Raw genomic sequence first — 27,787 nt, forward strand, 5'->3', positions numbered from 1 at the left:
AACAAAGGATGCACATGCAAATGTAGTGAAATGAAAATGCAAATGAAATAAAAACATGCTTGCGCGCCGCCCCGTCTCGCAGCGGCTCCGCGCTTTTGCTTTTGCTCTGGGCTGAAGTGCCGCTTCCATCCGCCAGGGGCGCTCGCTCTCTCCGCGGCTCGGCTGCTGCCCGTCACCTCCCCTAAGTGCGCAGGCGCAGAGGCGCCGCCATCTTGGCCTCTTTGTGGCGAGCGGCGGAGGACCTGGCGAAGCGGGAGCCGCTTGACGGGCCGAGGAAGCTCCTATGCTGGCCAGGGGCTGAGGCAGAGGTACCCGGCGCAGGACAATTTAGCAGGATTTCATTTTTTAAAAGAATAATTGGCATGTGTGGGTGTGAGGGCAGGGGCGCCGGGGAGAGAAAAACGGGCGGGGGAGGCGGGGGAGGGAGGAGAGTGCGCAGGCGCGACGAGGCGGCGGGGAAAATGGAGTGGGAAGCCGCATGCGCAGTAGAGCTGCTTGGGTTGGTGGGCGGGAGCCAGGCGCGCGTGCGCATTTGTGCTCCCTGCTATGTTGGCGTCCGGTTTCATGCATAGAGTCGAGAAGGGCAGAGTCGTGAAACGACCCCTGATTTCCGGGTGTAGTTTGGGCTGTTGGGGGGGGGAAACCGCGCAAGCGCTCTAGGAATGCAACGGTGATGCCTCCACATCCAAGCCAGTGCTTGGGTTCGAGTCATAGAATTGTAGAGTTGGAAGCGGGACGGCGGCAATTTATTTTTATTTTATTTATGTATTCATTACATTTCTGTATCACCTTTATATTTTAATAAAGCTAGAGCGGCCTGTGTTGCAGCCTCAGGTGTTCCTGTTTCATCTGTAAGCCGCCTTGACTCCCTGTCAGGGACATAGCCGGATTACAAATAAATAAATAAAAATAATAGTAAATACCTAACTATTGCCGTCAGCAACGTAAGGATAGAAACATAGAATTTAGAGTGGGATAACAGCTATGGAAATACGTTGTCTTTTCTCTCGTGTAGCTGAGCTTGAAATAGTGTGGACTGTGCTGACTGGGGCTGATAAAGAAGCCACAGCCTAAAATATCTGGAGGGTACCACATTGGGGGAGGCTGTGCTAAATGTGAGATAGCTCTGTCGGTAGAGCATGAGACTCTTAACCTCAGGGCCATGGGTCCCACATTGAGCAAAAATATTCTGCATTGCAGCGGGTTGGACTAGATGACCCTCTTGGTCCCTTCCAGCTCTTTTATTGTAGCATTATATCTCAGTGTGGCCAGTGCTTTTAGAGTCCTGAGTTCCCTCTTGTTTTGTGTCAGCGGCTTCTATTTGTGTCCTCCTAACAAAAGGAAAATGTCATTATAGCTAATGGGGGACATCTAGCCTCTAGTCTTGCCGCCTTGTGCTGCCTGGGGCTCCTGGGAGCTATAGTTCAAGAATACTGGAGGGCCACTTGGAGAAGGCTACTCTGGAGAAAGAAAGTTAGTCTATGTCCTAGTGCTTTAAGTATGTTTTTCAACCTCCCACAGTAGGGGCTGCACTACTCCACCCAGTTTTGCCATGGGGGACGTGAAGAATTTCCTGTATGCTTGGTGCGGCAAGCGGAAGATCACCCCAGCTTACGAAATCCGTGCTGTGGGCAACAAAAACCGACAGAAGTTCATGTGTGAGGTGAGAGCCTGTGTCTGAGGAGCTCAGAGCAGCTTTGCTTTGTCTTCATGTGCTCATGCAAGGGTGCTTGGAAAAGAATATTTCCTAAAGCTGGGATGGGCAACATGTTGCCTGGGCCAGTGACCTCTCTTGTCTAGCACCAGGCGCTTTTGGGTGCTCTCCAGAGACTGCATTAAGCAGCCCAAGCCCACACCCTGCTTCGTCCACCGAAACTGTCCTCCATCCCCATTGCCACTTGCCAACTGCAGCTGGACATCCACACCCTGATTTAGATTGTACTTTTTATGGCAAACAGGTAATGGGAGTTGTTCATTGTAAACGTAAGTTGCTGTATGTTTTGCCATTCAATCCTCTCACTTGAAGAAGTCTCAAAAGCAGTATGCCCAGTTGTTCTCTGCACTTTTTCGTTTTCCAACTTGAAGTCACTTGGAAATGGTATTTGCGATGAGCTGGTGTGGTGTTGAGACTTCCCATGTTTTTCCTTCCTGAGCCTGTGTATCCACTCATTGCAGGTTCGGGTGACAGGCTTCAACTATACTGGCATGGGCAACTCCACCAACAAGAAAGATGCCCAGACCAACGCAGCAAGGGACTTCCTCAATTACCTGGTTCGAGTGAATGAAATCAAAAGTGAAGAAATCCCAGCTTTCGGAGTAAGTGTTTCTGTTCTGGGGGATATGTGATGTGGTATGTCATGATTTTATAATCAAGGTTAGGTTTACTGTCAAGGACCAGGATATGGTCTGAAAGCATATGAAGTGTGTCTAGGTCTGATCAAGTGACTACCTGGAAACCAAATGTAAGCTGCATTTTTTCCAAAAAATTGCTGCAAGGAAGGCCATATACTGAATTCTCAAAATACTTGTGCGAAGTTGCTAATGTTTGTGAAACTTGCATAGTTTATTACTGTGGATGATATTTGAAGATTGTATCCAGCTATGTTTTACTCAGAGTAAATCTATTGAAATGAATGAACCTAAGTTAGTAATGTCTACTGATTTCAGTGAGTCTGCTCTGGGTCTGACTAACATTGGAGGTTTTGTCTTTCCACCCACTTTCTAAGGGTTAGAATCGTTCTTAAAAGAAAAGAAAGCTGAGGCACATAGGAATGCAGAGCCCGATGTGTGGAGGACATGTAAACGTACAAGCCTTTTAAATTAAAATATTTCCCATTGTTTTATCACTTGTTGTTGCCTGGGGCTCCCTTGGAAAGGATGGCAGATTAAAAAATAAATTAAAAGTAAGTCCACCCCAGTTTTGCAGCTCTTTAAGTTGACTATGAAAGGAAAATACTTAGCAGAGTCTGGGTCACATTTGGGGATTGGGGACTCTGAGGAAAGCAACATTGTAATTCACAAAATACTTGTTCTTGCTTAGGCGGGAGCTGTGGGTGCTGGTGATGGAGAAGTGGCTGGAACAGAAGAAGGTGCAGATGGGTTTACTACACCTTTGGGAGGGCCGATTCCTCCTCATCTGGCTCTCAAAACAGAAGTAGGTAAGGCACTGAACACCTGCGTCTTACATGCCTTATATGTGTTACACTCTTGGTGCTTTATAAATCAAGAGGTTGGGAAGACAGAGGTGGTGAGACTGGGGAATTCTATTAAAATGTACTCACAGCATGTGTTTTACAGCTATTAGGAAACACTTCACTTTCTTCTCTTCCCTGATAGATGGTGTTCCTTCTTCTGGAGTTGGAAGCTCTGGCTATGGGGTAACTCAGTGGGACCGCGGAGCTAATCTGAAGGATTACTATTCCAGGAAGGAGGAGCAGGAGGCTCAGGCAGTAAGGGTTGTTTCTCTCTCCCCTCCCCCCCCCTTTAAGATAAGTTCAGTACACATTATAGTTCCAGGTCGGTTGATACATAGAAGATACTTCCATATGCTTGTTTGGTGGGGTGGAATTTATGTGAGATTATTCTGCAGGTAAAGCTCAAATATTTGATATTTTTATCGTCTTGGTTAGCATATGAAGTAACTTTTGTTACTGTTACACTTCCTTTAATCTACGGCTATATTTGGGGGATAGTGGAATAATTCTGGGCTTATTACAAAATAGATTCTCAGGGGTTGCCTATCAGAACATGTGGAGTCTCCAATACACAGATCTAATGGTTTAGTCATAGTATTAAAGTTGTTTAATTTACTATGGAAATGCTTATCTTAGCTTGCAGACAAGATGATCCAGAAATCTTAAAGCCTGTTTCTTCTAATACTGACATGTAACAAAGTTAAGAGTGGCCCTTGTAAACTTTAATTACAAGACATTTGTTTCTTACCATCAGACTTTGGAGTCAGAAGAAGTAGACTTAAATGCTAGTCTTCATGGGAATTGGACCTTAGAAAATGCCAAGGCACGCCTGAACCAGTTTTTCCAAAAAGAGAAGATTCAAGGAGAATATAAATACACCCAAGTGGGGCCTGATCACAACAGGTTTGCTAGGTTTTCTCCTTTGTGTTGCTGATAATGTTGAAATGCTTCTTGGCTGCTCTGCACTTTCAAATAGGGAATTTAGTTAACTTAATGGATACGCAAATCAACTATTTGTCGGTCTCTCTAATCTAGCCACTGCCAGGAGCATAGCCTCCATAGAGCTGCATTCCCTCTGCTGAGAACATACAGTTTTGTGTTTTGGCAACTGCCCGCCCCATTTCTCTCCTCCCTTTCAAGGAACTTGTACCATTATTTGACTTCAGCTTTCCAGATAACAGCCAGTCTTCTGGCTACAGTGCTGCTTTTGAAGCTGAGCTTGGAAGAGGTCTGTATTTTAGTGTCCTATATTTGCACTTAAAGAACAGAAACAGGCCTGGTGACACACTTCCAGGGCAAGGAGGCAATTCCCCTGTGACCCCTTCTGGCTGGCAAAACAACAGCAGGAAATCTGGAGGGAGGACTTCTTGCATCACTTCAACAGCTGTCTCTGAAAATTCCAGAAGCCAGGAGCAGCTGATACCATCTGCTTGGTGAAGCCTATGAGACACCAGGAGTATCCTCTTTAAGGAAGGAATTGGAAGATAAAACTGTAGAGTGAAAGATATTTTTTTTTAAGGCCGTCCAATTTTAGCTGTGTAAACTGCTTTGAGAATATTCCTTTTATGTCAAGGGTGGAAAAGGGCACATGCTGCAGTTATAGCTAGTGCTCACGGCAACGATACTTGCGGGTTTCTGGTGTCTCTTTCGAAAACACCACCAGGTGTGCAAGAAAAGGCAGTGCAATAGGGGAGAACCAGGAGGTCAAGGACCTCTCTTGTTCTGGCTCCAATGATCCATAGTTGGTTGGGCTGAATATGTTCCATCTGAACTGGGCCATTGTGTAATCAGAATCAGATTTAATTTCTGGCTTTAAGTGTACTTTGTGACATTACTTTTTTCTTCCAGCTTCCAGTGGAGATAATTGCTTTGAGTACGCAAAACATTGTCAGGGTTGCCATCTTTTTACTGGCCCTACTCCTGGGTGTTAAATCAGCAGCCTGGCGTGCAGTAATCACTTTGGTAAAGCTTCACTATCCCAGGAAAAAACTTTGCCTGCTTAATTTCTGCATGACAGACTAGAATACAAAAGAGTGGTACTGGTAAAAAGGTGGCAGCCCTAATTTTGAATGCTTTGGAAGGTGTTAATTACAGAATATTTTTCCACCCAACTGTTGTGGAAGTTGTACTTCTCTGGAACGTGACTTCCAGTCTGTTTGCTTGATGAAGATGGGAGCAGTGAGTGACAGTACGTTTCTCAGCCTGCTTGCTATTTTCCAGAGAGCATTCCAGGGTGTAGAACTTGTTACTCCCAGGAAGGCTCGGATGGATCACTTGTGTCTGCAGGGAAGCAAAAAGATGTTTTCGAAAACATGCTGTGATATATCCAATGGTTTAGATTTATCTAAAACTTAAACTTGCTCAGTAGTGAGAAGGTGGGGGGGGTGCACAGTTTGTGTAGCCTGTGCAGTGCAGTGTTTCCCAAACGGGTCTCCACCTGTTTTTGGGCTACAATTCCTGTAATCCCTCGCTAGCAAGACCAGTGGTCAGGGATGGTGGGAATTGTAGTCTAACAACAGCCGGAGACCCAAGTTTGGGAAACACTGTTCTAGTGGATGACTGCAGTTACGCAAACAAAAATTCTGAGAAAGCATGGTTTGGTTGTATTGGTAAGTTTTGATGTTTCCTTTTTAGTGTTACAAAAACTTCTGCTTCCAGTTCTAGAATAACTAGAGGTCACCATTATATCAAATTCTGCTGTCCCATCTTTTAAAGTGCCAGCTGCCTGATTCCATCCTGATTTGAGTAAAGCCCATCCCTTTGCGCAGACCTAACTTGTCCCAAATCGAAAAGCCCTCCTCCCAACACCAGTTTTGTTTTAAACTCATCTAACACGGAACTCTGATTGACTTGAAACTGGAAGCAGATTCCCAAACCAACCTATTTTAAAGTTTTAAGAAAAAAAGCTTAGCTACTGGAAACAGTTCATACTATTTATTGCTCTTCTAAAGGAGCTGTGCACATATTTCTATCCCATTTTTATAAATATAAATATGCTTCCTTTGGGTAGTCTCATAAAAAAGCTAATTGCAACTTTGAAACTGGCCATTTGGGCTAATACCGTGTCTGTTCATTATGTAACTGATTCATTTTGTGAAAATTAAGAAGTGGATAGTTTCCCATGGACAAATACAGCAGGGAATTTTTTTTAAAATTCCACATCATAGATGAGAGTTGGTACCATGTCTTCCTGGCATTTCATTTGTGATTGGATGTTTCTTTCCAGAAACTAGTTTGGGAGTATATAATTCTAAACACAAGCATGCTTTCCTTGCGCACAAACAGGGTGCTCTGTCAGATGGCAGGATGGGAAGATGACTCCATAGCAGCATTGCAGGTTAAGCTCCAGGCCGAAAGGGGTGGCCAACTGCAACACCAGAGATTTTTGCTCATTCACACATGTGCTGCTGCTTAGGCTGTACTAAGCAATCACATGGGGATCTATTGTAAATTGATTTCTGGTGTTGCTGTTCCCCCCCAGGTGGAGGAGAATGAATTGAGTGCTGGATATAAGCCTGGCTGAGAAACATACTGGCATCGGTGTCATTAATGAAAGGGTGGCTGTTGTGTCCCTGAGAGCCAGTGGCCTTTTGACTCATGAAGCCGCTGTGCCTGAAGGTCAGTTCACTGGGGGTTTAGGAAGAGGCCTCTGAGCGTAATATAACTTCTCTTGTTTGCAGTGAGATATCAAAACCTTGAACTAGTTGCAGGTGCAATGTGATCTTCTTGCAACACAGCAGAAATGCTGGGCGCAATTCCACCTATTAAAGTATAAGGAGACCTCAACAAATTTTAAAACCCAGTTTGAGTTAATTACCATTCCCAAGCAATTTATTTTAAACCTGACAGTTCTTACACATGTTTACTCAAAAATGCATCCCACTCAGTTAAATGAGTAACTTTCTGAGGACTGTCACCCAAACTTCATTGGTAATAGGTGTATGCGTTGTAACATAAACATATTTAGGACTATAGCCTTGTCCATTCGTACCTTAAATGACCAAGATATTTGTGGAAACTAAACCAACTGATTGCATTCCAAAGCAGGTAAAAATAAGAGCCACGTGAAGCTGTGTATTTATCTTGCTACCTTAGATGGGTAGTTCCAACCTCAGCCATATTTTTCCTAGATAGCTTGTTGAGGGAAGTGCTACCTTTACTGTTGCCTATTTTGCCAGATTAGTCATATTTTGGCTCCTTTTTGGGCAAAAGCCTGCAGTTGCAGATGTGAGGCTGAGATAGACAAAATCCTAAATGGAGTTTTTAAAATCTGGTTCTTTTTGGGTTTTGTACAGTGTGCTTCTATTCTGCAATTAAATCCTGTAATTTTTTTAGTCTAATTAATTTTTTCTTCTCAATGGATTCATATTAATTTGGAAGCTTATTATTTGCCCATTCTTTTTTAACCAGCAAGACGTACAGATTATAAATTATTCTCTTAAGAACACCTTAACCTTTAAAACATTGTAAAAACATATGTGCTTGGAAAGAGCTGCTCATTTTACAGTTACTTTACAGCGAAGTCATTAATTTTTTTTTAAGTGCTAATCATGTGGAGTTAACAGTGAAAGTTTGAATTTTATTGGGCTTTGCTTAATGGAAAAGGCCTGGCTATGTTGGAGGTGCCTAGTTTGATCTCCCTCAAAAACTAAAGCCCTAATACTCTGCTTTCTGTATGTGTTGCAGGAGCTTTATTGCAGAAATGACCATTTATGTCAAAAAGCCGGCTAGAAGTAAGTGTCTTATTGGGAGTGAATTTAGTGTTGTATTTTGTGCAATCCCTATTGGAAGTTTTTTTTAATATACTGTTGGTTTTGGTGGTGTTAGTGAGTCTCAACTCTTTCAGGCACTTGCAGTTGAAATCAGTATGTGAAGTACAGTTCCCTTCCTAGTGGGGTGGGAGAGCTGAAAATAATGCCAATATATTTCACATCTGGCAACCAGTGCACCCCTTTGGTGTCAGATAGTACATGGGTAAAGGTAAAGGGACCCCTGACCATTAGGTCCAGTCGTGACTGACTCTGGGGTTGCGGCGCTCATCTCGCTTTATTGGCTGAGGGAGCCTGCGTACAGCTTCTGGGTCATGTGGCCAGCAGGACTAAGCCGCTTCTGGCGAACCAGAGCAGTGCACGGAAACGCCGTTTACCTTCCCGCCGGAGCGGTACCTATTTATCTACTTGCACTTCGATGTGCTTTCGAACTGCTAGGATGGCAGGAGCTGGGACCGAGCAACAGGAGCTCACCCCGTCACGGGCTTTCGAACCGCCGACCTAGGCTCTGTGGTTTAACCCACAGCGCCACCCGCGTCCCACAGTACATGGGTAGCAGAGTCTAAAAAGCCCAGGACACGGCCCTTTAGCAGCTATGATGGCTCATTTACCAGAAGTAATGTATTTAGCATTAGCTCTGGAAGTGTATACTCAATTCTGACCAAACTAAGCCTCCTGGTGTATATTTTTCTCTAGGAGACATGTTGTAGCCTATAGCCCAAACTACTCTGGGTCCCCTTGATTCCATGCCCACACATGCCAGCCCTCTTATTGCATGTTAGCCAACAAGGCACACAACTAGAGAACCAAGACCCTGCGGGGGGTTGGATCAGATGAGCCTTGTGGTCCCTTCCAATGTCCTATGATTCTTTGTGTTCCCTGATGGTAATTAAGTACCAAAGCAATTTGATTACTTGCACTGATAAAATTTCACGGCTTCCGCTTGTGATCTTTGAGAAGTTTCATTGTTGTTGTTTAGTGACTTCTGGTTGGGAGATGGCGCTGTGAAACACATCTCTATTTTCTCTTTGGACTAATAAAATTTCAAACTATGGTAATATTGGACTGCTCTATTTCAGGAATCTATGCTCGTGAGCATGGCTCAAACAAAAAGCTGGCTGCCCAGTCCTGTGCTCTGTCTTTGGTTAGGCAGCTCTATCACTTGAACATCATTGAGCCTTACTCTGGACAGACCAAGAAGAAGGAAGGCGAATCAGTGAGTCCTGTTGCAAATGTCCTATGCTGTTGTGTGTGCGTGTGTTTGTGCGCGTGCACAAATGCATTCCTCAGACTTGTAAAAGATTTCATTCTGTTGAATAGTCACCAGGCTAGAGTGTCTTTTTGTAGCACTGTGGAGCCTTTCTGTATCAACTGGCTTTCTTGATTTGATAATGGCTGGTTTTGGATACTTGCTCTGTTTTAAATTTTTTCCCCTTTTTGATGAGGCAGAAGACTAAAACATCCCTCCCAAAGTTAAGCACTTTTAAGTACAGTTGCTATGTTTTGGTTTTTAGATACGACACATATACAGTGGTGCCTCGCAAGACGAAATTAATTCGTTCCGCGAATTTTTTCGTCTAGCGAATTTTTCGTCTTGCGAAGCACAAAATCCCATAGGAATGCATTGAAAATCAATTAATGCGTTCCTATGGTCAAAAAAAGTCTAAACAAAGCCAAATTTGGTACAACACGAGTTTATTAAGTGCTCTTTAAAGTCACACATACTGTAAAGAGCATTTCAAAATTCAAACCCAGAATTTTTTTTAAAAAACAGCAGAGTTGCCCAATGGTCACAGAAAATCATAAAAATGCAGAAAAAAACCCACAAGCTTCCAGATTCTTGCAAACCCCTCCCCAACTGTTCCCCCAGCCACCCAGCACACAGAAATTCAAATCCAGAATTTTTTTAAAAAAACAGCAGAGTGGCCCAATGGTCACAGAAAATCATAAAAATGCAGAAAAAAACCACACAAGCTTCCAGATTCTTGCAAACCCCTCCCCAACACCAAGTCCTTGAAATCCAAACACCCCAACCCAAAATCCAAACCCCCCCAAAAAAGTTTTAAAAGCTTAACTTACCAAATGGCTGCAAAAGAAGTTTTGGAAAAGCTTCAAAAATCACCAAAGTCTTTAAAAACCTCAAAAAAGGCTACTATGTACACTGTGTTCTATGAGTTGCTCCTCAAAGTCAAGTCGCAACTGTATTAACGGTGTTAAGAAAAAGGAAACAAACTTGCAAGACGTTTTCGTCTTGCGAAGCAAGCCCATAGGGAAATTCGTCTTGCGAAGCAGCTCAAAAAACGGAAAACCCTTTCGTCTAGCGAGTTTTCCGTCTTGCGAGGCATTCATCTTGCGGGGCACCACTGTATGTACTTTTAAAAAGAAAGAAGAAGTTTTCGTGGTTTAATGTGATCTATTTCCTATTTGTGTTCTGAGCCAAGAATATTATGACTTCCTTTTCTGTAAGCAAGTGTACTGTGCAAGTACATCTTTCAAGGGAGTGGTTTCTTTATTGGATCTGAGAACATCTTTACGCATGTCAATTTCATAGGTGGAGCCTTACGAAGTCAACATCTCTTCAGATTTAGAATATCACTTGCAAGGCATTGTTGAGGAGATGTGTCTTGAAACTGTTCCACCGGTGAGTGTGTGGTCAAGAACAGCTTTCTTTTCACTTTCTCAGTCAGATGGGATTCTGCCTATTTTCACTAAGCACTGTGTTATTTTTCTAACTAACTTGGCAGCCCGAAGATCCCAACTTCCCTGCTATTCTCAACATTGGAAAGTTGGCCCACTTTGAACCATCCCAGAAACAGAATCAGACAGGGGTTGTGCCCTGGTCCCCCCCTCAGTCAAACTGGAATCCGTGGACTAGCTGCAATATTGATGAGGGTCCTCTGGCATACGTAAGCCTACAATTCATATATTTTATTGTGATTCCTGGCATGACTCATTTTTACTTTTTACAGAAATTTGTTTGCTGTTTACTTAGTTGGCTTTGTTGTACCTATTTTAAAGCAAAACAAAAAAATTCCTTCCAGTAGCACCTTAAAGACCAACTAAGTTAGTTCTTGGTATGAGCTTTCGTGTGCAAGCACACTTCTTCAGATACCTGAAGAAGTGTATCTGAAGAAGTGTGCTTGCACACGAAAGCTCATACCAAGAACTAACTTAGTTGGTCTTTAAGGTGCTACTGGAAGGAATTTTTTTGTTTTGACTATGGCAGACCAACACGGCTACCTATCTGTAACTGGAACTATTTTAAAGCAGTATGTATCTTCAAATCTTGTGATCTTTTCTCAGGCTACACCAGAACAGATAAGCATTGACCTAAAAAGCAACCTCGTGTATCAGCTGGAAAATGATCAGGAACTGCAAAAAGTAAGTCAGCTGACATTTAGTGATCTTGAGCCTTGTGATAGGTTTTCACAGGTTAGAGAAAATTGCAAGGATATATTTTTGGGAGTGCTTGCTTTACATTACCACAGATATTAGCCAAAATGTCTTATAGACTTGGGTTAGTTTGGGGTATAAAGCCAAACTCTACATACATGGAGCACAACTCCCAAGATACATGCTATCTTACTTCCACATACCTTGTCCCTGTCTGTCATTTCCCAGTGGCTCTTCTCCATCTGCTAGGGGGCAGGTTCTTTGGAGTAAGATTTGGCCAGGTATTGTGCCTGATCACTTCTACTTCCTCCTTTGTCCTAGTCTGCCAGAGAAGGTTGTAGGTCTTTGAACTGGCAGAAGCATATTCACCAGTATGATGCGCATATGTACACACACACACACACACTTGAAAAGATCTTTGTGTTGTATATAATGGGGAAGAAACCAAAGGGTATACTTAGATCTCCAAACTTTCAAAGTGTGCAGAAGTTGGGGTGAGGAAGACAGTGGTTTATTTGCTAATACATAGCCAGGAAACTGCCAATTGCCAGGTTATTTGCTGAATATTAATCACAAACTGCTCTTTGTCCCAGATTCTTCAAGAGAGGGAAACCCTGCCTGTGAAAAAGTTTGAGCGAGAGATTCTGGATGCCATCCACCAAAATTCTGTTGTCATCATCCGTGGGGCAACAGGCTGTGGCAAAACCACACAAGTTCCACAGTACATCCTGGATGAATTTATTCACAGTGGAAGAGCTGCTGAGTGTAATGTGGTTGTGACTCAGGTGAAGAGCCTGTTCAGAGCAGTCCTTAAGATTGGTGAAGTATTTGGGAATAATACCCATCAGAATTAGTTGCCACGAAATTTAGTAAACCAAGCCGTAATATATCCTTAGTGCTCCCATTTGTCATCTTGTGGATGCAATGCATACTTCTCAACCATCCCTGTGAGATTAATTTGCTAATTGTCCATCATTGTGCTGTAGTTAACTTGAAAATGACTGAGTAATGTATCTTTTAAAAAAAAAAAAAATTATTTATAAATTTTTTCAAATATAACAATAAAGGAAAAACATTCCATCCAAAATTTACATCCAGTTCTAATCTTTGCACTTTCAGACTTCCCTCAGTCTATCTGGAAATTTTCCGTATTATCACAGTTATTCACATTTCTTCCATCTATATTGTTTGGTTTTTTTTTAACCATATTAATCTTAACAATTATTATAAAACAATATTTCTTTCCATTATTATCACAGAGCTTATTGAAAACCTACAAACGTTAATTGTTCTTCGCATATATTTTCAATATACTCTGTAAATTTATTCCAGTCCTCGGTAAATCTTTGGTCTCGCCGGTTCCGAATTCTCCCCGTTAGTTTATCTAATTCTGCGTACTCCATCAACTTCATTCTCCATTCTTCTTTCATCGGGATTTCTTCCTGTTTCCATTTTTGTGCCACCAGGATTCTTGCCGCTGTTACTGCATATAAAAACAACTTCTCATCCTTCTTTTTTATATCATTTCTTAGTATTCCTAACAGAAAGGCTTCTGGTTTCTTAACAAAAGTATATTTCAACATTTTTTTCAACTCATTGTAAATCATTTCCCAGAAATCTTTCATTTTTTTACATTCCCACCACATATGATAAAATGTTCCTTCTTTCTCCTGACATTTCCAACATTTATTACTAACTTTATACATCTTTCCAAGTTTTACTGGTGTTACATACCATCTACTGTATATAACATTTTCATAACATTTTCTTTTATTGTAGTACATGCAGTAAATTTCATTCCTTCTTTCCACAGTCTTATCCAGTCATCAAATTGAATATTATAACCAAAATCTTTGGCCCATTGAATCATTGCAACTTTAACCTATTCATCCTTAGTATGCCACTCAAGTAATAATTTATACATTTTAGATAGAATTTTAAGATCATTATTCAAAATTTCTTTTTGAAATCTAGATTTTTCTTCTTGAAAACCTCTTTCCAGCATCTCTTTTTTAAACATCGCATTCAATTGGAAGTAATGTAAACAATCATACACATATTCTTTAACTTCTTTGTATGGTTTCAATTTCCATTTATTTCCTTCTTTTATAATTAAATTCTCATATGTAATCCAACTCCCGGTCATATTGATCTTCTTAACACTCATTACCTCCAATGGCGACAGCCAGAATAGAGTTTTAAACTCTAATATATTTTTGTACCTATTCCACACTTCAATCAGCGGACCTCGGAATATGTGATTTTCAAAACCTTTATGCACTCTTTTTTTCTCATACCATAAATATGCGTGCCAACCAAATCTATTATCATAACCTTCTAAGTCCAAAAGTTCTGAATTTTCTAACTTTATCCATTCTTTCACCCAGCAAAGACATGCAGCCTAAAAATATAACTTTAAGTCTGGCAGGGCAAAGCCTCCTCTATCTTTTGCATCTGTTAAAATCTTAAATTTTATTCTGAGCTTCTTGCCCTGCCAGATATATCTTGATAATACTCTTTGCCACTCTTTAAATATCGTCACACCTTTAATTATTGGTATTGATTGAAATAAAAACAACATTTTTGGTAGCACATTCATTTTTATCATTGCAATTCTTCCCCAAAATGATAACTTCATTCTCCCCCACACTTCCAGGTCCTTCCTAATCTTATTCCATATCGGTACATAATTATTTTGAAAAAGATCAATACTCTTGGGAGTTAATATAATCCCAAGATATTTAACTTTCTTAACCACTTCCATCTCTGTTTGTTGCTGAATTCTTTCTAATATCTCTTGGTCCATATTTTTAACCATTATTTTCGTTTTGTTCTTATTTAATTTGAAACCAGCAACTTGTCCAAATTGCTGTATCTCTTCTAAGACTTCCTTAACACTTTTAATAGGGTCTTCTATTGTTATAACCAAATCATCAGCGAAGGCTTTTACCTTGTATTCCTTCCTATTAATGTATCTTAATAGGAAAAGGGTACAGACAGTGACATCATCTCAGCTCAGTTTACAGAAACTGTCTTTGTCAATTGAGACTGCATTTTCCTCCTCAAGTTTTCCAGTATGAAAATGTACATGTTGGAATTTGTATTTAATTTATTTAAAGCATTTTTGCCCTGCTCAACAACTGAAAAGACAATAGTTTATTTTCAGTTTTATGTTTATCAGAGGTTTTTTGGATAAAGGTTTTTTTTGGATCAGAGTTGTCTTGGCCCTGACTCTTTCAGGTTTTGAAATGCTAGCATTAATTTTTGGCTTTCTTCCTGCCCAGATGTGGGTGGGTGGAGAGATTGCAGATCACTGAATCCCCAGCATCCAATGTTTGGGTACCTTGGTATCATGACACCTGTGATTTTTCCACCTTTTCATAGATGCTGTTTGAATGTATTGTTTCCAGTTCTATGATTTTCATTCATGAGTTTGTTGCAGGGAATTGGTGTTGATGAGTTGGTGCAGATTTCATATTTTGAATTGAAAGATATTTCTTTTAATTCCATAGCCCAGGAGGATCAGTGCTGTTTCTGTGGCAGAAAGAGTCTCCTACGAGAGAGGAGAAGAACCTGGGAATAGCTGTGGTTATAGTGTCCGCTTTGAATCGGTGCTTCCCCGACCCCATGCCAGCATGATGTTCTGCACTGTAGGTGTGTGCTGCTTTCCATTCTCTCATTTCCAGGCTAGGATAGTGAGGTGATATAGAAAATCTGGAGCTAAGCAGAGTTGGAGAACCTCATCTCACAGTGGTTTTAGTCATAGCGAACATGAAAATGATTGAAATCTTAGAAACTTACTTCATGCAGCCTCTGTCTAGAAGCTTTGCGCTAGAATGAAAATGGCGCCATTTCCTCCTCATGAGAGAGGTAGCTGTCAAACCCATAGTAGTAATTGGAAAGGAGCTGTAGAAAGGGCTTAGATGTGTGTTTGTACTGAGGGGTTGGAGGTGTTTTTTTATTTTGTTTTTTGTAGAGGGGGGGCTGGGATTTCCCCCCCTACCCATTTCTGACCTTCACCTGATACCTATCTTCATTGACATGAATTTCTTTTTTCTCCTTCAAGGTGTCCTCTTGAGAAAGCTGGAAGCTGGCATCCGTGGAATCAGTCATGTTATTGTGGATGAAATCCATGAGAGAGACATTAATGTAAGCTTTGAACTCTACCCAAACAGCTTGTTTGCCACCTAGCTCCCTTAACATTTTGTAAGCATGCCTATTGTTGTGAAAGGGAGTAGGTGCTTCTGTTAGGTTCTGCTGACACTATGTTTCTGCACCATTAAAACAAAGTTGTCCTAAGCTTACAAAGTGGTGGTTCTCTTGTTCACCTCTAGCCCCTGCTAGAGATCTACATGCTAGTACCTAGAGCTATCCTTTAGGCAAATCGGGTAGATAGAAAATAACTCTACAAAATAATCCATTGGTCCTGTAACTTTGAGCAAATGTGAAAGGTGCACTCCAAAGCACCCCAGCATTCATCAGATGGTGGGAACTAGAATGGGGCATTGTTACTACTTTATATTGGGGGTTTAGATTGCAGTGGACTTTAGTTGTCACATCGTTGCTAAGAGACTGAGCTATGAATTGAGAAGCCTGCAGTACGAATGCCCTCTCTGCCATGAATTCACTAGGAATCCTTGTGCAAGCCACCTTTCCTCAACCACCCACCTGCACTATCTGCCCCTCCTTTTCTTAATTCTGCCTTCTGTCTTGTGGTGTTTTTGGTAATAGCTTTAATGATGGAATCACTGTTTTTATTTTTTCTATTTCTATATTTTGCTAGCCACTTTGAAGGCGAAAAGCAAGATATATATTTTTTTTGTATGGATAAATAAATAAATAAATATGGGGATAACAACCCTTGCGTAGCTGCAGAACCTGTGGCCCTGCAGATGTTGCTGAACTGCACCCCCTCCATCATTCCTGACCAGTAGCCGTACTGACTGAGGTGGATGGGAGATGGAGCCCAGTGGCATCGCAAGGACCACAGGTTCCCCACCCCTGTTCTAAGGTTACACGGTAGTGATGTGAAGTGTTTTGAACAATAGGTAGTGATGTGAAGTGTTTTGAACAATATAAATGCTAAGTACCTCAACTGGCGATCCCTTGATACGATAACATGATACATAATAAGCAGTCAAATTCATAGGCGCCTTAAATTTGATTCAGAGTTCAGGTGTGTTTGTTTTCTTTTTTAAGGGTTGTTTTTTCTCTCCACAGACTGACTTCCTGTTGGTGGTTCTGCGGGACGTCATTCAGACCTACCCTGAAATCAGAGTGATCCTCATGTCTGCCACCATTGATACCACCATGTTCTGTGAATACTTCTTTAATTGCCCCATCATTGAGGTCTTTGGCAGAACCTACCCTGTTCAAGGTGAATGGCTGCCCAAAGGAATATTAGAAAAGCTGGAATAAAGGACGTTGTCATTTGGTGTCATGGGGATATCCTTACAGTGTCAGAACACTGGCATGAATTGCAGAGCTGACACAATTGAATTGCTAATGCCAGAAATAAGATTGTTTCTAGTACAGACACAGTTACCAGGTTATATATTTTTAATGCTTACAGAACTTTTATCTGTATTGTACCTTTTACCTGGGGAGATAAAAGCAACAGTAATTTGGACATTTTACTGTTTTTCTGCCAATATTTGGTTGGGCAGGATAGAGGTGAGCCTTCATCTTCAGAATCTTTTGGGTCATCCCGCTGGAGGTCCCTGCAGAATCCTAATAATAATAAGAAATAATAATAACTTATTACTTATATCCCACCCATCTGACCGAGTCTCCCCAGCCACTCTGGGCAGCTTCCAACAGAATATAAAAAACACAATAAAACATCAAACTTTAAAAACTTCCCTAAACAGGGCTGCCTTCAGATGTTTTCTAAAAGTCAGGTAGTTGTCTATTTTGTTGACATCTGGTGGGAGGGCATTTCACAGGGCGGGTGCCACTCCCAAGAAGCCCCTGTGTCTGGTTCCCTGTAACCCCACTTCTTGCAGTGGGGGAACCGCCAGAAGGCCCTTAGTGCTGGACTACTAATGAATAGTTAGTTGATAAGATAATCCCTACAATAAATGCTCTCTCTGTTTTAGAGTATTTTCTGGAAGACTGCATTCAGATGACTAAATTCATTCCTCCGCCAAAGGACAAAAAGAAGAAGGATAAAGATGAAGATGCTGGTGAAGATGACGATGTGTGTTGGGGTTTTTTTACATGTACAATTTCTGCAGCACTCATAAGAACAGTAATGGTAATGCATGCGTAAAGGTAACGGGACCCCTGACCATTAGGTCCAGTCGTGACCGACTCTGGGGTTGCGGCGCTCATCTCGCTTTATTGGCCGAGGGAGCCGGCGTACAGCTTCCGGGCCATGTGGCCAGTATGACTAAGTTGCTTCTGGCAAACCAGAGCAGCGCACGGAAACGCCGTTTACCTTCCTGACGGAGCGGTACCTATTTATCTACTTGCACTTTGATGTGCTTTCGAACTGCTAGGTTGGCAGGAGCAGGGACTGAGCAACGGGAGCTCACCCCGTCGCGGGGATTTGAACCGCCGACCTTCTGATCGGCAAGTCCTAGGCTCTGTAGTTTAACCCACAGCGCCACCTGCGTCCCTCAATGCATGCATACATATAACTTAAACATACAGAAGAACTTTCTGACAGTAAGAGCTGTTCAACAGTGGAACAGTCTCCCTCGGAAGGTTGTGGACTCTCCTTATTTGGAGGTATTTAATCAGAAGTTAGATGGCCATCTGTCAGGGATGCTTTAGCTGAGATTCCTGTGTCGTAAGCAGTTGGAGTAGTTGAACCTCAGGGTCCCTTCCAACTCTACAATTCTATTATTCTATGGGAGGGAATTGAGCAGGTTGCAATATTTTTACCTCTTTATACTACTTTGAACTTTGGCTTATTCTACTTTGTATAAGAAGCAAGATTAAATTATACAAAAGCCCTGTACAATAAACCAAGACTGCACTTCACTTAGGAGTCAGGATATTTTGCAACCAAATACATCAGGCCTTACAGAGGCATTACTGCAGTGTACTAGAAGGTTCACACTAGGAAATGAGTAAAGTGGTTTAATATTTATGATAGGTTGGTATTCCCTCTGCTTCAATTTAGAAACCAAAACTTTTTTTATGTCTCTCATGTGTTCCTGAGGGTTGCTGACTTTTAGCTGCTGTTTCTTTGGTTTACCGTATTTTTCGCCCTATAGGACGCACTTTTCCCCCTCCCAAAATGAAGGGGAAATGTGTGTGCATCCTATGGGGCGAATGCAGCGCGCCTTCCCGCTATCCCCCGACCTGGTTTGAAGGCTGGCAGCGGGGAGAAGCGTGCTTCTCCCTGCCGCCAGCCCCACAAGCTCGGGACAGCGGGGAGGTGCAGTGCGCCCAGGCTTAGCTTCACACAGCTCTTCACAAGCTTGGGAGCCTGGCGCCGGGCTCCCACGGCTTGCGGAGAGCTGCCTGTTCTGGGGGCTGAGGTCGGGGGAAGCTCGGGCTCCCCCCGCCCCAGCCCCGCGCCTCAGGGTGGAAATATTTTTTTTTCCTTTATTTCCCCCCCCCCCCCAAAAAAAATTAGGTGTGTCCTATAGGGCAAAAAATATGGTACTTTCTGGTATGAGTGGCTATATTACTGAATTTTTGGTTTCTGTATCCTATATCTGTTGCATTAATCAGCATTTTGTGATTTCATGAAAGCTGTCCTGGGCATCAAACAGTAGAAAGACTGGTCATAAATGTTTAAATAAATAGCTGGTAAATGAAAACCTTACACCTTCAACCCCTCTTATTAGAGCTTGCTTGACAATTCCAAGTTAAGAGTCCTCATCTCTTATTGGGGGAAAAGTTACAATTTTGGCAGCAGATTTCTTTGAAAGTAGGGCCAGAATAAGTTCCGGTTTATTGAGCAGTGAGAACTGAACCAGCAAATGCAGTCCTTTCTTTTCTGGGCATTCATGTCTTTATGAGCTGTTGGTAGGGGAAGTGTTCTCAAAGTGCTGTTTTCTCCTCTCTTGTAGGCCAATTGCAACCTTATCTGTGGTGATGAATATGGCCCAGAAACGAAGCGCCGCATGGCCCAGCTGAATGAGAAGGAGACCCCCTTTGAGCTCATTGAGGCCTTGCTGAAGTATATCGAGACCCTGAATGCGCCAGGAGCAGTCCTTGTTTTCTTGCCTGGCTGGAATCTGATCTACACCATGCAGAAATACCTGGAAATGAATCCACACTTTGGTACAAGCACTTTTCAGCTTTCCTCCTGCCTTTGTTGCTTCTTATCTGATGTGTTCATGAAGGTGAAAGAAATCTCGGTCTCCCTTATGTGAAAGGAGTGAGTGCTTGAAAGAGAGTGAATGGTAGTATTTAAAAATAGTGGGGGGTGAGAGGGATGTTCAGTTGTGTGTATGGAGTTTTAAAACATTTGCTTTCACATGCTCTTATTATAGGAAGCCAGAGGTACAGAATACTTCCCCTGCATTCCCAGATTCCCCGAGAGGAGCAACGCAAAGTATTTGACCCAGTGCCGCCTGCAATGACCAAAGTGAGCCTTCCTTTTGTACTCTAGGCAAGGAGTGTAGTAGGTAGTCCCAGGTAATATTGTATTCAGAATAGATTTATGTTTGTTTTTCTAGGTAATTTTATCTACCAACATTGCAGAGACGAGTATTACCATTAATGATGTCGTCTATGTTATTGACTCTTGCAAGTGAGTTTTTGTTCCTCTTGTTTCTTTGGTTTGATCTGCAAAATGGGTTTTATGTTGTCCCGCCTGCCAGAAAGCTTAAGATTAAGCATGCAGAACCTTTTTCATCTGTTACAGTTAGGAACCACCAAGCTAAAGTACACAGCCAGGGGCTTGGTGGAAATCTGTATTTCCTGACAGGCCAGACGGATGCTTAAAGAGACACCTTAGGGCAGGTGTGTGTGGGATGCTTTCTTTGCCATGTGGATGTAATGGGGCAGCAGCGACTGGGGAAAATGCTTAAAATTTGGAGCTTTTCTCCACTGATTTCTTAGAACATGCCTAAGGTAAGACTTAACACATTTTGAAATTACACTTTATAAACATGGGCAGGTCAGGATTGGGTTCATCTGTTTGATTAATGTGGCTCTTAAAGCCATGTATCAATGGTACATGTTCAGAAAAGTGAGGATATACTGGATCTGTGAAGCTAATTCTGCAGATTTTGCCAGGCTTCTACATATGTGCTCATCGTGGAAAGTGTATCATCACCCTCTGGTGAGCATGATGTGGAACCAGCCTTGTGGCAAGTGGGGATTGTCCTGGCAGTTGCACATGGGCCCTCTCTATGTCCCTCCCTTGCCCATAGGTGAAAAGAAAGCCGGGAGAGATTGGGCTGCTGTGTTGCTGAGGCAGCTAGAGCACCTTGGCAGTGTTATGGCAAACCAGGAGTTCCTTGCTCTTCTCTAGAGCAGGAAAGGGTTTTTAACAATTGTGCTCTTGAGATCTATCAGCCTTTGGGATAGATATATGGTCAGTCCGCACTGGTAACTCCCCTGCTAAGAGATAGGAATCAGTTTTGGTCAATTGTATCCTCTACTGAGGGGGAAGTGCATAAAGAGCTCCTCTCCAATTTAGGTCTTACTGATTTCCCATTCCTTTTGTCCCACATGATCAGTTATGTATGTTTCGTTTTTGTTAAAATTTGATATCCTCATCCTGGTTTGTTTATACTGTGACAGCTGCCACCATAGTAGCTGTTCTACAATGGTGTCTGTCTCTTAACACGTCACAAGCCCTCCTGTTTCTAATATGTTCACAAAGTCATCTTAGACTTTGAGAATCCTGCCTTGTGCTGCAACCTTCCTCTTAAGTGCTAAATCCCTTAAGGTTCTGTGCATCACATCATAATTTGCTTTGTTTTCAATATTTAAGAACTTGGAAGTTAATTGATAATGCATTTTCTTCTAACTAAACTTCACAGGCAAAAGGTGAAGCTCTTCACTGCTCACAACAACATGACCAACTATGCCACTGTGTGGGCTTCAAAAACTAACCTGGAACAGCGGAAAGGACGAGCTGGTCGTGTCCGTCCTGGCTTCTGTTTCCACCTTTGCAGCAGAGCTCGCTTTGAACGGTAGGTGTGCACTCTGCTTCTTCTTAGAGTAAATTCCTGAATAAATAGTTAACAGCTAGAAAAGCCAGATGAACCCAACCTCAGAGACTGGGTAATGGTTATGAATTTTTTTCCCCTTAGGATGCAAATAAAGAGGAACTGTAGCCTGTAGTTGTAAACGTACACTGTTTTACCATTGTGCAAATTTATGTTATTAGTTTAAAATTAAGTTGCCCATTTTGCTGTTACTACTGTGGTAGCTTCCACTATGGCTACATCACTTCTGCTCTCATTCAAGGCCAAACTTTGTCTGCATGTGAGGGGTTAACATTTAACATGGAAAGATGGGAAAGGAGTAAAACCCACCACCAATACTCAGCAGTTTCAAAATACTTTTCCCTCACCTGAATCTTGGAGTGAGCTGACAGGGGGGAAATGTATTAGAAGCAAAAGAGAGTTGAGGTGGACGGGGGAAGGAGTTTTGCTCCCATGCCCCTAGCACCCCGATAGGACTGTGAAGTGGGTATGGGTTAGCTTAAAAACCTGTCAGTGAATGTGTGGTTAACCCAGTCACCTGGTTTGGCTCCGAGACAGGGATGGGCCTTTTTGAATGCCCAAGTCTCACCCCAGCAAGCATAGCCAAAGCTTCCCCATTCTGTCCTAAAGGTTCTGCGTCAACAACAGATTGTCTGGTAATCCCTTTCACAAATCAATATCTCCTTACACCTCTTTAGTTTTTTCATGTTTTGGTGGAGGGTTGTGACACTGTTAAGACAATAAGCTCTCCGCTATGTGTGTAAGGTGACTTAGGGAGCAGTGTTGGCCGAAGCAGAGTAGAGCTATTGGTAGTACCAGTTGAAATGGAACATACGCTAAATATTTCTCTCTCTCTCTTCATTTTGTCTCCAGACTTGAGACTCATATGACTCCAGAGATGTTCCGAACACCGCTACATGAAATTGCTTTGAGCATCAAACTGCTACGACTGGGAGGGATTGGCCAGTTCCTGGCCAAAGCTATAGAGCCACCTCCTTTGGACGCAGTGATTGAAGCAGAGCACACACTCAGAGGTACTAGACTGATACTTCCCTTCTGTAAGCATAGATGTGGTCTGTTTTCAAACTCTGTGTCATACATTTTCACACACAAGCAGTAGATAATTCAGTTGCTCTTTTCCTGACTCGATGTTTATACCTGGCTCTCATCTTTGAAAAACTTGGTCCACAATGCAACAGCCAGATCATTAACAAAACCACTGGAGTGAATGTATTTCCCTAGTGTGGTGTTGTTGTTGTTGTTGTTGTTGTTGTTGTTGTTGTTGTTTTAAATACTCTCAATTTATTTATGAGAAGTGCTGGTTTTAACCTACAAAGCTAGTCCATGGTAGTCCACAACTGCTTTCTCCAACACAATCCTGTTTGCCAATTGAGGTTATACAAGGCCCTTCCCTGCTTGCTCCCACTTTCAGCATGGATACTGGAGAAGAGGCCTCTTCTGTAGTGGAGCCTCCAATCACTATAGAATGGTGGTGTAATTTATGTCTTTTGTGTTTGCCATTGTGTTGTCTTGGTCAGGCCAACCAAAGTTCCATGTAGTCCAGTATTCTGTTTACAACAATAGCCAGCCCTGATGCTTTAGGGATGCTAACAAGCGAGATCGGAAGGCAACAGCTTTTCATTTTGCTGCCACCTTTCTGATTTATCTAACAGCCTTGTACCAAGCATTGCTCAGTATTTCTAAGAAACCAAGAATTCATTGTGGCTTTGAAACTTTCGGGCTGCCATCTTGATTCAAAGTGGTGCCCAATTGTATCCAAACAGAACAAACACCTGCTGCTTCAATATGGGAATCATCGTGAAGAACTTGATTGTGGTATCTTAAGAAATGTCCAAATGCATAGCAAACAACTAACTTTCCAAAATATAGAGTACAGTAGATGCTTCACTAATTGTGAGGCTGAATGAACAGTTAAATTAAACCCTATCAGATTTTGCCAGTGCATTTTTCCTCCCTTCACAGAGCTTGATGCCTTGGACTCCAATGACGAACTGACACCTCTTGGGCGAATTTTAGCTAGACTGCCCATTGAACCTCGCCTTGGGAAGATGATGATAATGGGGTGTATTTTCTAGTAAGTGCCATTTAATAGGGTTAGAAGTGTATGTGAATTGATTGGGTGACTGATTGGTCTCTAAATGGAGTGTTGTGGGTTCTTTAGGAAATGAATTTAAAAAACCATGACTTCTGCTGTATATTCTGTTAATAACATTGTTAGATATCACGTTTATTGAAGTTGATCTCCAGCTGTTAGGCGCAAGACCATGAGAAAAATCATTCCGTGGTTTCTGTTTCAGTGTGGGAGATGCTGTATGTACCATCTCTGCAGCCACCTGCTTCCCTGAACCATTCATTAGCGAGGGAAAGAGGCTGGGTTACGTCCACAGAAATTTTGCTGGAAATCGGTTTTCTGATCACGTGGCCCTCCTGTCAGTTTTCCAAGCCTGGGATAATGCCAGGTAAATTTATTTAGGACAACTAAAACTGTGAACAGCTGCATGACCTTATAAGGCATCCTGCTTTATATAGTTAGTTCAGTATATGGAAAATTACTGTGGAGCATCTGTACAGGTTGGTTGCAAATCAGTTTGTCTTGTCCATTTTCCTTTTGCAGACTGGGTGGGGAAAATGCAGAGATACATTTCTGTGAACACAAGAGACTCAACATGGCTACTCTGAGAATGACTTGGGAAGCCAAAGTGCAGTTGAAAGATATTCTTGTCAACTCTGGATTCCCAGAAGGTAATATGCATGAAGTAATTTCAAGTATAGGGAGTGTGGCACAGTAAACAAATACATGGCTCTGTAGACTCATTTTTATATCACACAATTTGGTCAAAGGTTATTTAATAATAAAAACATTTTAGATACAGGGAGCCCCCTCCATGTATGGCAGTGGTTGTTGGCAGGGGATGCAGTATGTATAGAAAGTACATTTGTACCTTGGATCTCAAACGCCTTGGCTCCCGAACAAATCAGCTCCTGAATGATCGAAACCCGGAAGTGAGTGTTCTGGTTTTCGAACAATTTTCAGAAGCTGACAATTTTCGAACAGATTCATGGAACACATTCTGTTCGAGAACCAAGGTACAACCTGTACTCTAAAACTTGGTCCAAAGTATCTTGATTTCCCTCCAGAAAGAAATTCCATCATTTTTGCCCTAGCTGTGTTCTGCAGTAATCTTAATCCCATTTTTGGACAGAATGGATTTTAAAATGTGAGACTTCTAGATGTGCAGTTGCTGAATCTTGTTGCTACATCAGGGAGGTCCTGTCTTTGCACTAGTTTCTGCCTCCTTGTTGTAGGGATCTGTTTATATTTGTAAACTCAAAACACTCATTCTACAAATGTAAAATATGTTTCAAATGGGGAAATCAAGTGCTTTTTTAAAGTTTTGCTTATAAAATGAAGTACTACTTGGAAAGCCAGTTCCTGTTCTCTTTTCCAGAGTGTTTGATGACCCAGGTATTTAACAACACTGGACCGGATAACAGCCTAGACGTTGTCATCTCTCTGCTGGCCTTTGGTTTGTATCCCAATGTCTGTTTCCACAAGGAGAAGAGGAAGATTCTGACCACCGAGGGCCGCAATGCACTTATCCACAAGTCTTCTGTTAACTGTCCATTTAGCAGTCAGGACATGAAGTATCCTTGTCCATTTTTTGTCTTTGGAGAAAAGGTAGGCAAATGTGAAAGATGTGCCAGGCTACCAAGTTGCCATGCATGTTTGAGTACAATTTTTGATCTTAGGCATTGTATGTTTGCTTTTAATTAAAATCCTCTGGTTGAAATGTAAAAATTTGCCGGTCTGGAGTCTATAGAAGATCTCTTGTCATGATTGTAGCACCTTGGCTTTCAGCTAGTAGTTCAGGACCCACCACTGTGTCGTGGCCTGATCTAAGGTGGGTTGCAGTTGCAGCACTACCACCACGTAACAAGAGGAGGGAGGAGAAGAAATGGGTTCCCAAAAGCATGTTTGGGTTAAAGGTGGGTCCCTGGGTTTCTGAAAAAGGAGAAGACTATACTGATACGCTCCTTATTTTGGCATAAAACAGTATATAAATTAATAAATAATGTGTTTATGTGTTCTTGTTTAGAATAATCAGCACAATGTTCTTAAGCTTTCGAAGCATTATAGGCCTATATCAAAGTTAGTTTTGTTGTATTCTTGAAGTTAGATGGCTAAAGCCATATAACTTCTTAGTACTTCTGTGTTGCAAAGTATCTCGTGTCCTTATAGCCACTGAAAATATAGTGCAATATATACTCTGGTTTGGAGTGAATTTTGTACATTTCTAGAAATATCAGTTTGAATAGGTGTGATTCCAGTATTTGAAGCTTTTAGGGCAAACAGGGAAGAAGATAAAGGCTACTTAGAGGTGAAGGAGGACAGAATGGCAGTCTTCTGGCAGCTATAAATTTTGCTCTCTGCTGATTTCTAATTATTTAGGCAGTGTTGCTCATCACTGTAACTATGACACCCGGAAACTTTTCCTTTGTGTGCTAGGATGCTATCGTAATTTCATATTATGCCCCAGATTCCATATGGTATGATCCACAAAGACATCTGTATGTTTCTCTATTTACAGATCCGGACCCGAGCCATCTCTGCCAAAGCAATGACCTTAGTGAGCCCTTTGCAGCTGCTTCTCTTTGGCTCTAAGAAAGTTGTATCAGATGGGGAGATTATTATGTTGGATGACTGGTATGAACTTTTGATTGGCTCTGGATACTAAATGCATGGGGAACGACTGTGAGGTACAACAGCTGGTTTCATAGCTTTAAAAGGCTGTATAAGAAAGGAAGTGTAAGAACATTGAATGTAGACAGAAATTCTGCACAGAATTTTTAGGATCCTGTTGAGTGTTGATGCATCAGATGTGGAAGTGAGGGAAGGGAGTTTTGAACGCATGAAAAAAAATATGCAGTTGAGATGCCCATTCCTGTCTAGATGGCCCTATCAAAATTCTTGTGGGTTTGCTTTTTTAAGTTCTCAGTATTCTTAGAGAATTTCAGTTAACAGGCTTTACTGGGGGAAATTATAATACTGAGTTGATGTGCCTCAAACCCTAACAGCACAGCTGATTGAACACTTTGGATGATTAAATGGGAGGACATATGTTGGGTCGCAGGGATGGATACAGTATATTCATTTGCTAAACTGTTTCTCTCCTGTAGGATCAAACTGCGTATGCCTCACAACGCAGCTGCCTGTATCGCTGCCTTGCGTGCAGCAATGGAAGCCCTTGTGGTGGAAGTAACTAAGAATCCAGAAATCATCAGCGACCTAGACCCACTGAACAAAAACATGCTGGATGTAATTTGGGAAATCTCCAAACCATCAGCTGCTGGCATCAACCTCGCAGCAGGCACTATGAGGTTAGCTCCAAGCTATTTTAGAACTTTAGTCCATTCGATGTCCTACCATCTATTTCCCACCCCCCTCATTTTTTCTTGGCGTTCCCTCCTCCTTTCTATGTAGTTAGTATTTTGTTTGATGTGTTAGGCTTTTTTCCCTTGGTTGTAGGGCTTAAGGGAAAACAAACTATGGTGAAGATAGGAGCAGGATTATCTTTACTCCAGATTAGTTAATCTATGACTAATGTGGTCCCTGACGGGGTGTAGCCCTCAATAGAAAAAGGTTGCCCACCTGTCTCAAGAATCATAATGAAACCTTGCCACTTGTTTAAGTTTCCTGTTTTCTTCTAACCAGAGATTACAAAAATCCTAAAAGGGATGGATCCTGCTTATCAGAAAATAGTTATTACAAAAAATGAAATTTGGGATAAATGGGCAGTCTTCACAGGGATCCATGTTGGGAAAATTTTTAACTCCTAAATAGTATGTAGAATGATACCAAAGTTTCAGGATAATAAAATAAGAAAGGAAATCATGTAGGCTTCAAAGGGGATATAATTAGATAGGATGATAAGGCAAGAAAATGCTACATGAAAACTTTAGTAAGTGCAAATAATGCATGGGGGGGATGAATTTTTGATTGATTGACTATAAGTTTACCAATAATTACAAGCAATTCAATCAAAGAAAGACAGATTATGAAGAGCGATCAAACAGTTGAGGAAGACATATTTAACATATTCTGGATGGGGTTGCACTTCCCCTTAAGCTTGCAGCTTGGAAATAAGGTCTGATCCAGGACTGCTATGAATACCCAAGCTACATTAGTAGCTTTCTGTGCCTTTCACCAGCTTTGGCTGGTGATGCAGCTGTAACCCCTTCATGGGGAAAGATGATCTGGCCCCCGTTATTTGTTTTAGAAACATTCTTA

The 27,787-nt window shown here is 41.9% G+C and overlaps 1 protein-coding gene and 1 long non-coding RNA gene across 2 annotated transcripts in view; one reads left to right on the forward strand and one right to left on the reverse strand.

The window, feature by feature from the left end:
• LOC308480672 overlaps nt 1–9,617 on the reverse strand; it is a 124,356-nt gene extending 114,739 nt beyond the window's left edge. Inside the window, exon 1 of the long non-coding RNA XR_013988213.1 lies at nt 9,493–9,617. This is a non-coding gene — a long non-coding RNA (uncharacterized lncRNA). The remainder of the gene's footprint in view (nt 1–9,492) is intronic.
• The window catches only part of DHX9 (DExH-box helicase 9), a 28,982-nt gene continuing 1,376 nt past the window's right edge, over nt 182–27,787 (forward strand). The window contains 27 exon segments of the mRNA XM_081012050.1: nt 182–308; nt 1,522–1,663; nt 2,176–2,316; nt 3,041–3,158; nt 3,337–3,449; nt 3,949–4,097; nt 7,881–7,927; nt 9,043–9,179; nt 10,515–10,604; nt 10,708–10,869; nt 11,267–11,344; nt 11,950–12,141; nt 14,869–15,010; nt 15,423–15,505; nt 16,577–16,733; nt 17,455–17,555; nt 19,384–19,597; nt 19,810–19,904; nt 19,996–20,069; nt 21,310–21,462; nt 22,351–22,511; nt 23,461–23,572; nt 23,796–23,957; nt 24,113–24,240; nt 24,948–25,177; nt 26,088–26,203; nt 26,677–26,877. Coding sequence (XP_080868176.1) covers nt 1,553–1,663; nt 2,176–2,316; nt 3,041–3,158; nt 3,337–3,449; nt 3,949–4,097; nt 7,881–7,927; nt 9,043–9,179; nt 10,515–10,604; nt 10,708–10,869; nt 11,267–11,344; nt 11,950–12,141; nt 14,869–15,010; nt 15,423–15,505; nt 16,577–16,733; nt 17,455–17,555; nt 19,384–19,597; nt 19,810–19,904; nt 19,996–20,069; nt 21,310–21,462; nt 22,351–22,511; nt 23,461–23,572; nt 23,796–23,957; nt 24,113–24,240; nt 24,948–25,177; nt 26,088–26,203; nt 26,677–26,877 — 3,467 coding nt within the window. The 5' untranslated portion in view covers nt 182–308; nt 1,522–1,552.

Source organism: Podarcis pityusensis (assembly GCF_964106645.2).
Source record: "Podarcis pityusensis genome assembly, chromosome: 6".
Classification (NCBI taxonomy): Eukaryota; Metazoa; Chordata; class Lepidosauria; order Squamata; family Lacertidae; genus Podarcis; species Podarcis pityusensis.